Source organism: Cucumis melo, chromosome 3 (genome assembly GCF_025177605.1).
Source record: "Cucumis melo cultivar AY chromosome 3, USDA_Cmelo_AY_1.0, whole genome shotgun sequence".
In the NCBI taxonomy this organism is placed as follows: domain Eukaryota; kingdom Viridiplantae; phylum Streptophyta; class Magnoliopsida; order Cucurbitales; family Cucurbitaceae; genus Cucumis; species Cucumis melo.
The window spans coordinates 17885832-17902814 of record NC_066859.1 but is presented as its reverse complement, the minus strand read 5'-3'; the positions used below and the strand labels follow the sequence as shown (position 1 = coordinate 17902814).

The window sequence follows — 16983 nt, the reverse complement described above, 5'->3', positions numbered from 1 at the left end:
GCATAATGCTTTAAAAGTTGTTTCTATATTCTCTTCTTGTTATAAAGTCGTCACGAGGGAAAAATATATTTTTTTGACCATTTTCTTTTCTTTCTCCTAGATTTAACTCTGGGAATTGATGGCCTTTTAATCTAGTCACCAAACAAAATTCTTTTAGTCTAAATTCTGCTATACGTCCATTGAAGTTGAAAGCAAGGTCATTGGATTTTTTTTGGTATGACATTGCTTCCTTATTAGGAAATTTAGAAATTGTGTTGGTATTTTGGTCATTTTAATGTTAAGGAATTGACCAAAAGGATTGTTCATCAAAACTCAAGAAAGAATTGTTTGGTCTATTTTCGATTTGATCTGATTCAATGTTTTTAAACTATAGTATATAGTAATTCTAAGATTTTTTTTGTTCATCTTCCATAATTATGTCATTTGGATGATGTTTCACCTAAAAGATATAATAAACAGTATGTTACAAACAATGGCTAGTTTTAACATATTCACAAATACATAGTGCTATTCAGACAAAGATACACAAATATAGACAAAGATAGAATACTATAAAGACAAATATTCACATTCTAGTTTGTTACATTCATTTCTTTTTCTTTCTTATGCCTTTACTTTAGATTTTATTGATTTGCTACTTGATCTTGCTTGCTTCTTGCTCACCATCTATTTATAAAAAAAAAAGTTAGTGTTATGGTATAGAGAATAGTAATGATTATTCAATTAAATATAACGAATATAAATTCAGACCTCTTTGTATGCGAGACAGATCATGATAGATAGGGATAGATTGAAACAGATGAAGATAGATTTGGTTGAGGAAACAAAATATTGATCAACGACCAGAATGCCGGAAACAAATTTTTGAAGATTGAGAACAGAAGGTGAAGAACAAAACGAAAAAGAATTTCTGAAGTTCTGTTGAAGAAGTTATGAGAAAATAAACGATTAACGAAGAAGATGCACGACAAAAATGAAGTGAAGAGGACAAATGATTGTAAAGAAGATGAAAAGTCTGAGCAAATGCCTTCTCCTTTTAATAACGCGTTGATTTCGATGATATTTTTGTAATTATGAGTGATTGGAGTCAGTTTCTCTAAACGATTGTTTATACTTACATATAGGATTAGACACACATATGCGGTGATCGTTGAAGCTACTCTACGTTATCATCTACATCTAAAGTTTTTCGTCATCGTTTAGTGTTTATTATCTCATTGTTTATATATATGGTAATCTAAAAGATAGTGTATTAATTGTGTATCTTTGTTCACACAATCGTGTATGATGATCCTTTTCGATCGTTTATACTTACATACATGATTGGACGCACATACCTGACAATCGTTGAAGATAATCTACATGATCATTTATATCTAAAGTCTTCGTCATCGTTTAATATTTATTATTTGATCGTTTATATCTTTGGTAATCTATAAGATCGTGTATCAATTGTATCTTATCGCGTATAATAATTATTTACTAGAACATTAATCGAGCTTACGTGACCGATATTTTGGATTTTAGACTGTAGGCTTTTTTTCGTTTTCAAAAATATTTTAGTAAATAATTTGGCGTTTATATTTTTAAAAAATAGAGTTTCCAAATGAAGCGTGGAAGTAAAAAAAATAGAAGAAATTTCTCCACCTACTTCCTCGCGAACGACCGTTTCACGCGGGCTCGACTGGGCGTTGCCATTCTATCCACCGTGCATTGCCGTCTCAGTTCGCCGGGCATTCGCCGATCGTTTGTCGGAGCTAAGCCGCAGCCGCGAACCATCCCGCGCACTAGCCCTTTGAACTGCAAGCTGAGAAGCGGGTCGTTCGCTTCCTTGTCACGCGAGTCGTTCGTTTCTGTTGGTCCAAGCCGCACGAAGAAGCCCAGCCGAAGCTTCCTCCTCGCCGTTCTGTTTTTGGGCCACGTCCCATCGATGAGCCGCGCCGCACCTAGCCTCCGTCCGTCCGGTCGCCGCTCTTCCACCCAGCCACTACGCCGCCTTCAGTCGCCAGTTTTTGGTGAGTTTTGGGGGAGATGGTTGGGTTTTGATGTTGGTTTTTTTAATACCCATTAAAGTTCAATTAAAGGCTTTAAAGATAAAGCTGTTTCAGAATTAATTTGGGCTTTCCATGTTGAAGCTAATTGGTGACTTTTGGTTTGACTGTGGACTTTTTCGTTAGTTGTTTTTATCTCAAATTTGGGTAAGTTAAAGCTGGACATTGATAATTTCAATTTCATTAAGTAAAATTAAAAATTTTTCTCTTAAATGTTTAGGATCGATTCACTATCGACTAGCTTAGATGCGCATTGTAACATTTTTGTGAGTAGAATTCTATCTGTTAGGTACGTTTGTTATTTGCTAATCATGCAAGCTTTTTATTTGTTTATGTCATGTGATCAGTGATGTATGCTTATTTGAATTATATAGCTTTGGGTAACCTTGAGAATGTTGAGCATGCTGAGGTGTTCATTTTCTTATTTAATTTTGATTTGGTGGGTTGCATTCATTACCATAGCAAATGTCCTTTATTGTGTTATTAGACTCCATCATGAGTCTGTGGGGGTTATTTGATGGAAAAGAAACCATAGGGGAAGGGGAAATTGAGTTGTGAGCGGGAATATTGAATTTTTTGAGATAATATATATATTTTGGTAAGAAACAATTTCATTAAATTCCTTGAATGTTAAATGTATTCTTTTTAGAATTTCTGTGTTAGTGGCAATTGCATCCTCATTTTAGAGGAATGGTAGATAGAGTGGGTGAAGAGATAAAACCCGATTCTGTAAGGACAAATGGTTGGTTGACTTGCCTCTTTATTTGGAATTTCTTAGGCTTGTTAGACTTGTGATTGCCAAGGATTCTTTGGTTTGCCAATGCTGGTCTGATTCCCTTTGTGCATGGGTTTTTAAGTTTCCAAAGAAATTTCACTAGTGGTGAATTTGATGATTGGGTTGCTCCTTTGAACAAGCTTTAACTTTGTAGATAAAATAATAAGGATGATTTGTTTGTGTAGTTGCTAGAAAATAATGGCACCTTTTCGGTTAAATCTCTCTCCCAAGCTCATTGTGAAACGAATATCTTTGGAGAGGCAAAGATTTGACATTATTTATTTTTTGTCTTAAGAAAGTCGAGGTTTTCTTGTGGATCTTCTCTTTTGAAAGGCTAAACCCCTGGTGTAGAATCTGGAGAATCCTTTGAAATTATGCTTTCTCTCTGATTGGTGCGTTTTATGTAATGACAGTGAGGAATTTCTGAAGCATCTTTTTTCCTCTGTCTCTTTCTTGCGGAACTTTTTTTGGTAGGGGGGCGGGGGGACTTTATAGCTTGTTCTAAATGCAGTAGAGTTGGTCCAAGTAGATGCTCTTCTACAGAAGTTGAAGGTTTTCAGTTAAAGGCTCAGATAAAAATTTGTTAGTCCAATCGGCGATAAAGTGCCTAAGGTACACTAAAGCCCAATGGCCCTCTGGAGCCTAGGCTTACGATGCATAAAAAGGCACGAGGTTTTTCTTCTTCTTATGAGGTGCAATATATATAAAAATAATATATATGTATATATACACACATACTATGTACATATCTGGTCTTTGGGCGGCGTCGTGCTCTTTCAGTCTAAGACATATTTCTTAATGAACTTAATTCTCATTTCCTCTAATTCGTCATCCATTCTTCCATTCAGCCACTCATTACTATCATTGATTTCTTTTAAAGAGATGGGGTTGACAATGTCTCAAATGTTATATTGACAGTTTAGTGCTCTATTATATTTTATGAAGACTATATCATTCAGTCTACTCTTTGCAAATCTATTCCTTTTCTTGCTTATGAAGCTGCAAGTACATAATAAAAGTTTTATTGTTAAGTTCAATTACATTCACATCTAAAGGCACTACAAATAATAGAAGATATCTAACTCGTTAAAAAACACTCCATTACGTTCATATCTTGAGGCACTACAAGTGAGACCTAAAATTCTCACAGCGAACGTTTGCAAGTTGGGAGTTGATGGTCCAAAATCTTCCCACTATTCCACTATTGATCAAAGTATATTAGTAGCTTTCAATTTGAATGCTATTCAATGTTTAATCCAAGACTTAAAATTAAAGTTTACTTGGAGATATTTTGTCCTTCTATCTAATTGCTAAAGGTTGTCCAAATAGTCCTTCAGCTTTATTGTATTTGGTTAGACCTCTAAGTATCTTATCTTGAATGTCCAAGGAAGCAACCATCATTTTTATACATGTATCAACCATGTAGACAACCCATTGATAATTTCATCAACCTCAATATTTGGATTTGAGTCATAGAATTTTGGGTTTAGATAATATTCCCAAGCTTGTAAAGGACGATGCAACTGAAGCTCCCATCGTCGATCAATTATTGTAAAATATTTTTGTACTTTTCTTCCTTACCATCAAAGGGTTTTGCGATGGTCTCCTTAGCTCTATTCGTAGCCTCATAAATGTTTTCCATAGAAGGGTTCTTCTCACCCTCTACCAACCTAAGTACTCGCATTAAAGGGTCGGATACTTTTAAGAGAAAACACGATGGTATTCCAAAAAAATTTGAACAAAATTGTTTGAGCAACTCGCTTTCCTTGTTGTTTCTTTGCTCCATTTGCTGTTTTTCCATTCGTCCAAAGTAAACATCTTAATTGTTTTTCAAGCGTAAACATCTTAATTGTTTTTCAAGCGATTTAAACTTGATAATGTTATGCAAGCTTAGTAAAGTGAGTCTTAGTTGGTCTAACTAATTCCTTTTAATTAATAAACTGCCTCATCATATTTAACAATCCTAGAGAAACATAAATGAAATTGCTAAGATCCATGCCTCTTTTTAATGTTTTGCAAATATGTGGGATCTTGTATATTCCAACATCATGATGTTGGAACTCGATTTCCAACGCGCAAGTTTAACAATCAATATGAATACTTCTCTTGATTGCTAATAGCAAAATGGAATTACAAGAATTCAAACAATTGAGTTGATTAAAAAGATCGATTTGAAAAGTACATAAACCCTCCCTCAATCGTGCTATCTTCTCTCTCAAAGATACAACAGAATTTTCATACTCAACTCTAACTAACTTTCCCTTTCTTTTTATTCTTCTATTTATACTCATTGACTTCTCTAACTGTGGTCCCTCTTTTATACGTGCTACTCCCCTCTTCCATTTCCTACTATATTGTAAAACTATCGATGGTCTAACATTACATTCCCGCTCCAAATCCACCTTGTCCTCAAGGTGAAAGTCAGGAAATGATTGTTGGAAATCATCATAAACCTCCTAGGTCGCATCGTACCTTGGTAATCCTTTCCAGCTTATCAAAACTTCCTATGCTCCTGCATCATTCTTCTTGTAACCCAATATTTCCTCTGGTACTGCAACTCATTCATGATTTTCAGACATATATGGTACTATCTCCTGCACATCAGTGTGTTCTCCCAGCACCTTTTTAAGTTGAGATACTTGAAAGATAGGATGGATTCTAGTTGAGGCTGGTAACTCCAATTTGTATGCCACGTGTCAATCCTTTCAGTAATTCAGTATGGACCAAAGAACTTTGGAGATAACTTCTCATTTCTCCTTTTCCTCAATGACACCTGTCTATACGGACGAATCTTCAAGAAGACCATTTTCCCTATTGAAACTCAACATGTCTTTTTTTATAATCATCATACTTTTCATTTTTTCTTGCACAATTTTAAAATGATCCTTCAGTGCCCCCAGTGTGATATCCCATTCCTTCAATTGTTCATCAAGGGTTGAATTTGGAGTTTCTCTATCTCCATAGTAGATTAACGGGAGTGGTGATCGGCCATATACAACTTGGAAAGGAGTTACTCCCAAATGTAGTCTTTTCTATATCTTCATTACACATTCTAATTTGATGGTACCCTGCCTTCAAGTCTATCTTAGAAAATAAAGTTGCCTCATTTAATTCATCAAATAATTCTTCAATCACATGTATAGGAAACTTATCTGGAATGCTCACGTTATTTAGTGCTCTGTAGTCGACACATAATCTCTAGTTGCCCTCTTTCTTCTCCACTAATAAGATCGGGCTTGAGTAAGGGCTTGTGCTCGAACGAATTACTCCTGAGGATAGCATGCATCTGCCAGTTTTTCCATCTCTCCTTCTGCTGATAAGCTTATCTGTAAAGCCTTACGTTCACCGAATCAGTCCCCTTTTTAAGATGTATATGATGCTCAATCTCCCTCCTCTGTGGTAATTTTTCAGGCCATTCGAAAACATCCTCAAACTTTGATAACACAGCTAGAATAGACTCTCGAATAGTTGTTACCTCATCTACTCCATATAAATTTGCAAATGAGATTCCTCCTTCCAAGGCTCTACACTCAATCAAATACCCTTAGTCATAATCTGTCCATGTCTTTATCATACTCTTCAGACTAACCCGAGTTTTCGTCAAGCTTGGATCTCCCTTAGTGACCACTTTGTTATTCTCATGGAAAAAGGTCATCGTAAGGTTCCTCCAATCCATCTCGGTGACTCTTAATGAATAGTGCCACTGAATCCCTAAGATGACATCAACTCCTCCTAATTCAGGTGGTATAAAGTTTTCTACTACTCTCCATTCATTCAACACAAGTTCCACAGCCTCACATACTCCCTTCCCTTTAATGGTTGTTCTGGATCCCAGAATTACTCCATAATTGGAGATTTCTTTTCTAGGTAGTTTCAGGGCTGCCACCACCTTTTTAGATATGAAATTATGTGTGGATCCCCAATCGATCAAAACAACTACTTCCTCTCCTTTGATTTTCACTTTGACCTTCATAGTTCTTGGATTTGATAATCCAACTACAGAGTTTATGGATAAATCTACTGTTGCTTTGACTTCTTCTTTGATTTCAATCACATTCAACTCCTTCAACCCATATTCATCTTCTTCTATAATTTCTTCTTCTTGATTATCTTCCGTCACAACATTCTCAGTTCCCTCTGTTCTCTTCCTTTGCATTTGTGTCCTTAATGGTACTTTTCATCACATCGGAAGCATAAAGCCTTCTCTCTTTTAGCTTGAAATTCAGCATTAGAAAGCATCTTCGCTAGTCCTTCTTTCTTATTTTTCCCAGTCGTAACTCCTCTCAATGTAATAGTTCTCATGGAAAATATTGTTCCAGACTTATTTTCATTTGTATTCACAGGTGAATTAGGTTTAATAGTATTCGAAGGGTAGATCGGGTATTTACCTCCAGAATATCCTGTTAAGTTCACTTCCCTTCGTATGATCTCCCTATTCTCAACTCTTTGGGCTAATATCATCATTTGTGCTTTAACCTAATAGGTTCCCAAAATTCAACTTCCGTTTTGATCCATGGAATTAATCCATTCACAAGCGTTTCTTCTAGAACTCTATTAGGTAAATCCGATAATGGTGCTACTAACCTGTCAAAGAGCTTTGATATTCCTCTACTATCGAATTTTGCCTGATCGAGAAAAATCTGCCGTAGATTGAGCCTTCTCGGATTGATCGGAAACGTTCCAATATTTATGACTTCAAATCTGCTCAACCTTTGAATTTATCGCTCTCAGCTTGCGATGGTACCAATCAAGTACTGGTCCATCCAAGCCAATCACCACAATAGTTATTTTCTTAGAATCGATGAGTTTATGGATTTGGAAATACCGATTCGCTTGATGTTAGAATTGTGGGCTTAGCCCATTGGGGAGATTTACCCTAAATATTCTTTCCTTTTTTATCTCTGTACTTTTCTATGCATTCCCCTCTTGTACCTATTGTATGATTATCAGAAAATAATAAAACTAAAAACATCGTGGTTTTTCTCCCGGTTCTCGAGTTTCCATGTAAGCTTGGTTTCATGTTTATTGCTTTCAATATGGTATCAGAGCGAAGCAACAACGAAACCTTAGAAAAAAGTTTAGGAAAAAACTAGACCAAAATAGAAGTTGCTGTTGTCACCACCGTCGTTGACATCACCATGGAAAAACTACTCCAAAGAATTCAGACGCCGTCGATCTATCCAATGGGCCAACCCTCGCCAACCGTCCAACCATCTCACCCTTTCGGCCATCCGCCGCTGCACTCGCCACCCATCGGCACCAGACAGCAACCTACAGAACTTTCAAATTTGTACAACAATGCAAATCTGTCCGTCGACCCTTTACAGCAACCTTTCTTCTATAGGAACGGGGCTGACCAACTCCATAATAGATTGGGGATTGAAGCGGGCAAGTCATCGGCACCCTCCGGTTATGGACATTCATATGTTTGTGGTCTTGGGATTAACCAAACCTATAGGAGAGCTGTTTTTGAAGTTGGTGCATCCTCGGCATAGTCTAAATCGACCGATCTACCGATGTATTCCAAGAACTCGGTAATTTTGCTTCCTAATGTGCCTTCAAATTATATAACTAACTTTGCTGCCTTTAGTGCTTGATCCTTGACTCATGACAATGAAAAGAATAATGACAAACCAATTCTCGTTTGTGAGTATGGCAAAATGCAATGGCATACCAAGAATCAGTGTTGGAAACTCCACGGTTGGCCCCTAAGAGGTAACAAACGTTTCTCCAACGAGCAACAGAACTCAGGGCGTACCGATGTTAGGGAGACTGCTAGCACCTCTCAGTCAACTAGCCCTATTGCTAGTCGGACCAGCTCTCCTACTCTAAGCGCCATTGCTCAGTCAGGTATGTCTCAGTCCCTTGGCCTTATTAGTGTTGATGGGAAGAATCTCTGGATCTTGGACTCGGGGGCCACAAATCACTCAAGGTTTTTGGAGCATTTTGTCTCTTATACCCCCTGTGCCGATAATCAGAAAATTCAGATAGCCAATGGCCTTTAGCTTCGATTGCTTGGAAAGGACAAATAGTTCTCTTTGACGGTTTCTTTCTCCAGAATGTTTTGCATGTGCCTAAGCTTTCTTACAATTTGTTATCTATCAGTAAGATCACCCATGAGCTGCACTGTAAAGCTATTTTCTTACCTGAATCTGTTAGCTTTCAGGACTTGAATTCAGGAAGGACGATTGCCACTACTCGACATAGTAGAGGACTTTACATCCTTGATGATAATACCTCCACTAGTAGTATCTCTAGGACTAGTTTACTATCTTCCTATTTTAGCACTTCTGAAATATTTGTGACATTTTTTGGCTGGGTCACTTGAACTTTACTTATATGAAATATTTGTTTCCCCATCTCTTTTCTAAAATAGATGTCTCCTTGTTATCTTGTGATGTGTGCATTCGGGCAAAACAACATCGGGTTTCTTTTCCTTCACAACCATATAAACTAACACAACTGTTTACTCTTATCCATAATGACGTTTGGGGTCCCTCCAATGTCACAACCTCATCTGGGAAACGGTGGTTTGTAATTTCATTGATGATCATACCCGTCTTACCTGGGTCTACCTTATCACCGATAAATCTGAAGTTTCCTCTATTTTCCAAAACTTCTATCACACCATTGAAACACACTTCCATAAAAAAATTGCTATTCTTCGGAGAGATAATGGTTGGGAATTCCAAAAACATAACCTTAGTGAATTTCTAGCTTCCAAGGGATTGTTCACCAAAACTCGTGGGCCACTCCTCAACAAAATGGAGTGGCTGAGCGAAAAAACTGTCACCTTCTGGAAGTTGCCCATTCCCTTATGCTTTCCACATCCCTTCCTTCATACCATTGGGGAGATGCTATTCTTACAGCAGCTCATTTAATCGATAGAATACCTTCTTGTATCCTCCACCTTCAGACTCCCTTAGAATGTCTTAAGGAGTCCTACCCGTCTACTCGTCTTGTTTCTGAGGTTTCTCTTCGTGTGTTTGGGTGTATCGCTTATGTCCACAATTTTGGCCTTAATCATACCAAATTTACCCCTCGGGCTCAGGCTTGTGTGTTTGTTGGGTATCCCCTTCATTAGCGCAGTTATAAATGTTTTCACCTGCCATCCAGGAAATTTTTTGTCGCTATGGATGTTACTTTCTATGAGAATTGACCTTATTTTCCCGTTAGTCATCTTCAGGGGAGAGTGTGAGTGAAGAGTCTAACAACACCTTTAAACTTATCGAACCTATTCCTAGTATCGTGTCTAACATTGATCCTCATCCTATAATCCTACCCACAGACCAAGTTCCTTGGAAAACGTATTATAGGAGAAATCTCAGAAAGGAAGTCGGGTCCCTTACTAGTTAGCCGTCGGCTCCAATCCAAGACTTCGAATGTCCTCGAGATCAAGGTATGGAAAACCCTACTGAACCTTGTTAATAATACAATGAGTGAGAATGACAAGTCTGATGTTGCTGTTCTTTAAAATGTGGAAGAAAAGGACAGTGGTGATGAGACTGAAGTCAGAATAGAAACCAGTAACAATGAAGCTGAATAGGGTCATACAGGGAATATTGACAAGTATGATCCTTCTCTTGATCTTCCTATTGCATAGAGAAAAGGTACTAGGTCCTATACAAAGCACTCCATATCTAATTATGTGTCACGCGAGAATCTCTCACCACAGTTTAGAGCCTTTACTGCCAGCCTTGACTCTACCATAATATCGAAAGATATTCACATTGCTTTAGAATGTCTTGAATGGAAGAATGCTATCATGGGAGAGATGAAAGCTCTTGAAAAGAATAACACTTGGGAGATTTGTACTCTACCCATGGGACACAAGCCTCTGGGATGCAAATGGGTGTTCACTCTCAAATACAAAGCAGTTGGAACACTTGACAGACACAAGACAAGGTTAGTTGTAAAAGAGTTTACTCAGACCTATGGTGTTGATTATTCAGTAACTTTTTCTCTTGTTGCTAAGTTGAATACTGTCAGTCCTTTTCGTTGCTATAAACAAAGATTGATCTCTATATCAGTTGGATATTAAAAATGCTTTTTTGAATAGAGATCTAGTAGAGGAGGTCTACATGAGCCTCGCTTGACTTTGAAGTCCAGTTTGGTTCATAGGCTTGTAAACTCCAAAAATCCTTATATGGTCTGAAACAGTCACCCAGAGCATAGTTTGACAGATTCACTACATTTTTCAAGTCCTAGGGTACAGTCAGGCTCCCTATGAGGAACACATGGAAGCTGTCAAAAGAATTTTGAGATACTTAAAAACGACACTTGGTAAATGGTTGATGTTTAGAAAGACAGACAGAAAGACCATTGAGGCATATACTGACTCGGACTGGGCAAGATCTATTGTTGACAGAAAGTCTACTTTTGGTTATTGTTCATTTATTTGGGGCAATCTTGTAACTTAAAGGAGTAAGAAGCAAAGTGTTGTGGCCAGGAGCAGTGCTGAGGCCGAATATAGAGCTACAAGTTTGAGAATATGTGAGGAAATTTGGCTCCAGAAAGTCTTGTCTGATCTTTATTAGGGATGCGAGACTCCATTGAAGCTCTTTTGTGATAAGAAAGCCGCTATTAGTATTGCTAACAACCCAGTTCAACATGATAGAACTAAACATGTTTTGATTGATCGGTATTTCATTAAAGAAAGACTTGACAGTGGGAGCATATGTATGATTATCAGAAAATAATAAAACTAAAAACAACGTGATTTTTCTCCCGGTTCTCGGGTTTCCATGTAAGCTTGGTTTTGTGTTATTGCTTTCAATACTTGAAATAGCCAAGAATCCAGATCACTTCCATTGAAGACTGACATTTCGACCTTCTTAAATTTGCTTCAGTCACTCGTCTTTTCCTCTTCTTTCTTCTTACTAGTTTTCGACTCTTCAGTGAGTTCGAGTATCATTGCTTCACCTTCTACCACCTTATTCTCACTCGTCTTTGTTCTACTTGATGAACCTTCGGTATCAAGTGTTATCACAAATTTCTCTTTGACAATGCCTTCGATGTACTTCATCAATAATTGGTGTTGCTGCTGTTGTTTCTCGCTTTGAATACTTAATTGCTCAATATTCTTTACCATTGCCAGTGAAGATAACTTCTCCTCGACCGCTGGTAGTTTCTGAAGTTCTGCTCGGATGCCAGAGATTTCTTGATCTATTGCCTCGAACCTTTCTTCTTTCTTCTTCGTCATCTTCCTTCGTTTTCTCAGGTTCATGCTTTGATACCAATACATTGGAACTTGATTTCCAAAAGAGGTTTAACAATCGATATGAATACGTCTCTTTATTGCTAATAGCAAAATGGAATTACAAGAATTCACACAATCGAATTGAAAAGTACAGAAACCCTCCCTCAATCCTATCTTAAGACACAACAGAATTTCCATACTCAACTCTAACCAACTTTCCCTCTCTTTTTATTCTTCTATTTATACTCATTGACTTCTCTCACTGTGGTCCCTCTTTTAGTTAGGGTTAAGCGCAAAGCTTCCCAATCTCGACTTGATGCATTGTGTGAGTTCTGTTTAGACACTCTTTCATTCCCTTCCTCGAAGCATTTCTTTTGCTAATTTAGCTTTATGATTTCATTGTTTAGCTTCTAACTCTTGGAAATCACATTCTTCTATTGTCTTCTTACTAGCCATCTCCTTCGATGTTTAATTATTTATGAGCCATCAAATGAAGTCTGAATTGTCCATGTTTGCAGAGTGACCTTTGTGATGATTTTCAGCCTATTGCTATGTGGTGGGCACATAGTTATAGCCAATTCCTTTGTTCCCTCGCCCCTGATATATTTATATATTTTTGCATTGTTTATATATTCTACCCCCAAAAATTGTATGCTCTAGGGCTGGAAATCAATGGGAGGCCATCGAAGCGACCACTCTTGGACTTTGAGAATTTATCAATTTCAGAAACACTCCATAAAGGTCTGATAATTTCTAAACCTGTACCTGTGTTCTTTTTTTCTTTACACCACAAGTGATCCTTTCTGTGTTTGTAATTTCACTTGGGTCAAATGCTTGTTTTAACTTTGTAATTACCTCTTACACTGTAAGTACCACTTATCCTTTAATAAACAATATGTTTATGCAACAATGTATGGTTCTTCACGAATATTCAGTTGCAGATTATACGTAGTTTTTTTTTTTTTCTTCTGGGGGAATGTAAATTTGTTATTGCATGGACTCTTTGTAGGAAAACTATGTTATTGTTATTGTTTTTCTGTGAGGGAGGGGAGAAGTGGATTTATTGTTATTGTTTCTTCTTTTTCTGTGAGGGAGGGGAGAAGTGGATTTATTATCTTTACGGTTCTTGCCAATTGATTAAACATCTCTATTTGGTTGGGGTATCAACCTCGGTAATGATTTTACTGTATTTCACAGCTATGTGGCCAATGGAGTATGATTTAAATATAAATCTATTTAACTCCCTATCCCTGATTGTATATCTTTTTCTTGCACCAGAGGAATTAAAGACCAAGAAGATATTTGTACAGCATGTGGAGACATTAAGAAGCTCTGATGCCACTGTTGCAATTGTGCAGTCTTTTGTGGTCAGCACTCTAGTCAGTTATTAATCTTCTTCTTCAATATTTTAACTCTCTTCTACATCAGTAACCATTTTCCCTTAGGCACCTGATGCTGCTTCCACCATTGCAAATAACCTAAAGAATGAGGAGGCAGAAGAAATTTTAAGAGAGAGATTGTAGGGTGTCCTATCTATTTGTTTGTTTGGTTCTTAGTTTGTGCGATACTTATTTGGTATTTTCTCTCGCCTTAACTAGTATTATGCAGTCGAGACAAGATCAGTTGTTGGTTAAAGCTAGACAAGAACAAGAGTTATGTGATATATGAAGACATTCCTTTAATGCTCTTAAAAAGATGAATATTAGCATTGTTTGATCTGAAGATTTTTGGTCAAATAAGATTATGAACCCACTTGCACTTATAGATGGCATTCTATAGTATGATTAACTTGTTTTCATATATGGAACTTTTAATTTATTTTGGTGAGGTATCATGGTTTCCTTGTGCTACTGCTTTCTCCTTTTATCAGCTTGCGGCAAAAAAACGCTAGATTTGAGCATATGGAGAAGTAGGAAAGGGGTTAAAGATGAAAAAGATGACCATTTACATGATGTATATCATATCTATGATATTATTCGTCTTGATACAAATGAAATATCGAGTGAAGCCCCAAAGCAGGAGTGAGTTCTATTATATTGATGTTATTCGGTCTCGATACTTTACAAAATCCTCATTTATGTGGCCAAATTTTATTTTGTTATTAGTGCAGACAAATATCTCTGGAGGATCAGAGTATGTTATCAAGTTACCTGCCGTTACTAAGGGAGTTTATTCCAAGTGCGGCTGCCGAAATTGAATAAGATATAGATGCAAACATGATGAAACAAAATTGTAAGTTCCAATATTTCTAGCAGTCACTTGAATTATTTGGCGTACAACTTTAGTTATAAATGATGCAACTATGATCCTATATAATTCAACAGTAGAAAGTTGGATGAAGAGGATAATTATTATTCATCCGTTATTTGTTTTTCCAGCTATAGTGTCCAGTTCTTGCTTTGCCTAAGTTTTCTTCCTTACCTCACTTTTTAGTTTCATCTCTGTATTTGGGGTTTTATTTTAGTTTCTGTTGTGATCTTTTGTTATTTCATTTATATATGAAATGGTTTTTTTTATAAAAAAGAAAAAAAATGTAATTTCTTATTTTTATGTCTGTCTTCACTTCTTCAGTGCCTGTAGATGATTATGTATGTGACTACTATACTGTGAAGAATGATATGGAGATTGCTGAAGACGATGCCTCTTATCCATTTCCTTTGTGCGTCTTTCTCCCTTTTTCTGGTTTCCCTTTCTGCTATGGTTTACACTTTATGTTTTTTTTAATCATTTCATATATTTTTTTTTCAGGAAACAAGTTGATGAATTGGATCATGATAGGCCTAGTGACTCCGATTATGAAACTGATGATTCAAATGGTAAAAACCAAAAACCTTTTCCTTCTAGTTTAAAAATCTAAATTATATCTGATTTCTTTTATGATTGTCTTTTTTGGTTTCAGCTGAAAACAATCCGTGCTTCGATTACCCGGATGAGGAAGAGTTGGAGAGTGAATCTTCAAATGAGATGATGAGAAGCAGTCCTCAGAAAGTAATGATGTAGAAGAGGATGAGTTATCGGAGGAGGAAAAAGTTGAATTATATGAGGATGACATAAATGATGATTTTGATGAAGATGATGGTGGTGATAGCTTTGATTATGATAGTAATGGTGGTCATGATGAAGGTGAAGATAGGAGATGGTCCTATCGTTGAATTTTTCACTAGAGATAGAACAAGCTTTTCATCCTTAGGGAATATATATCTTTTTTAATTAGGGTTTTTAGCGATTTGCTTATTATGGGAGGAATGCTTGCTATGATTAGGGATGTATATAATGTGGAAGATTTAGGGTCTTTTTGGCTTGATTAGGGAAAAAAGCGACTTTTATTTTCTTTTTTTACATGAAGGGTTTAGATTGAACCTCAAAATTTTTCAAAAGTAAATTTTGAGTTCTCAAACACTTAATTTTTTTTTTCAAAATGACTCATTTTTACAATTAAATACTTGAAATGTTTAACTAAATTTGCTATATGAGATTCTAAAAAATGCTATGAACTTCTCACATTTTAGTTAACTTTTAAAGTTTTCTTTGTAATCAAGTCCTTGCATTTTATTTTTCTGATATAAAATAATAGTTTTTAGATTAAAATTCATTTCCAATTAAATAGTAAAGTTGAGTTTGGGATTTTATTTATTTTTAATATTTATTTTTAAGATTAAGGACTTAATTTGAAATCACTTTTGTAAGAATAGAATTACTCTTTTTACTCTTTTTTTTTTAATTATTATTATTTATTTTATTTTATTTTTAAATTAACAAGTTCTGCTAGATTTTTAAAGTGTTATGGAATGTATAGCTAAATATTTGTAAATTTTGTAAGAGTATTTTCAAAAGTTTATAATTATTCTATGTGCTTGGTTATTCCAATCTCACTTTAAAGTTGTAAGTAATAATATTCCATTTTGTGTCGTCTACATTTCATATTTAATTTAATAATAAGCTAACATTTAAAAGAATATGTTCTTAAAATAAAGTTTAAAAGGGTTCTAAGCTTAGTTGCCATATAAATGTTTGCTCTATGGACATTTGAGAATCTGAAATTCTTTTAGCTTTAGTGCATTACAATTTTGATCCTTTTAGCTTTAAATTTTTCAATATCCTTTTAGCTTGTTGACTAAGAAATCAAGTTAAATTACAATTTTGAATCTATATTTTCGACAAATTAAAAGTTAGTCATTATGATTTTAATAAAAAGTTCATTAATAGTTTTAAAACTAAACATAACTTAATTGACACCTCAGTTCTCGAATCTCCTTATTCCAAAAATATTTTACTCCAAAAATATTTTAAGAAAATTATAGTTGCATTATTTTGATAAAATCATTTTAAATAGTCAATTTTATAGAAACTAAGGGAAGAATCTTATCAAAGGGACTAAATATAAACTATGAATCATGGAGACTATATTGTAACGTCCTCCAAACAACATTAACTGAGTTTACAATTTAATAAGAAAATGAACTATATTTCGGAATTCAATAATCTTTTCCTTCAATCCCTTTTGTTAAGTTACAAATTTGACCATTTGGTTCGAAGAAAATTTAAAATTCAATCTCATAATTTACTATTAGAATTTTGTTCCTCAATAAGATAGATGGACTAATGAGGTTCTTGCATGAATGACTTCTTTTTCAACACTTTTATGATCATGATCCATCTTTAGGGTGTGTTTGGATTGCATTTTCAAGTGATTAAATTAAAAAAATTAGTTGCTTTGGAAAAAAAATCATGTGTTTGGCAACCACCTAAACTAAATTTTGAAAAAAATGAATTTATAGAATAATGTATTTTAGGACAAAGAGTTGAAACCAATTTTTAGAAAAATAAATCTCGTGTGTTTAATGGTTAATCTCTCTAATTTGTATGAAAAATTCCGGTCAACACATTCAACTATCCTCACTAACTGTCGTCGGTCAACTTTCTTTCACCCTTTTTTCGTGGCCGTTGGCTATTAACTT

General features: G+C 35.6%; 1 protein-coding gene across 16 annotated transcripts; it reads left to right on the top strand.

The window, feature by feature from the left end:
* The first annotated feature begins 1610 nt into the window (after window positions 1-1610).
* On the top strand, window positions 1611-15392 carry LOC103501292 (RNA-directed DNA methylation 4). Of its 16 annotated transcripts, none has more exons than XR_007819395.1 (8): window positions 1611-2015; window positions 12686-12766; window positions 13304-13404; window positions 13896-14046; window positions 14136-14257; window positions 14597-14684; window positions 14774-14841; window positions 14925-15392. XR_007819395.1 is itself a non-coding variant. In XM_051081958.1 (8 exons), exons 5-8 carry the CDS (start codon window positions 14242-14244, stop codon window positions 15023-15025), a joined length of 273 nt encoding a protein of 90 aa, XP_050937915.1. In that variant the 5' UTR covers window positions 1611-2015; window positions 13304-13392; window positions 13471-13544; window positions 13896-14046; window positions 14136-14241; the 3' UTR covers window positions 15026-15392. The 16 variants fall into 16 exon arrangements, 14 of the variants coding, with proteins under 14 accessions (XP_050937915.1, XP_050937913.1, XP_050937912.1 ...); XR_007819394.1 differs by having other exon boundaries at window positions 13304-13544; XM_051081958.1 differs by lacking the exon at window positions 12686-12766 and adding an exon at window positions 13471-13544 and having other exon boundaries at window positions 13304-13392.
* The last annotated feature ends 1591 nt before the right edge of the window (window positions 15393-16983 follow it).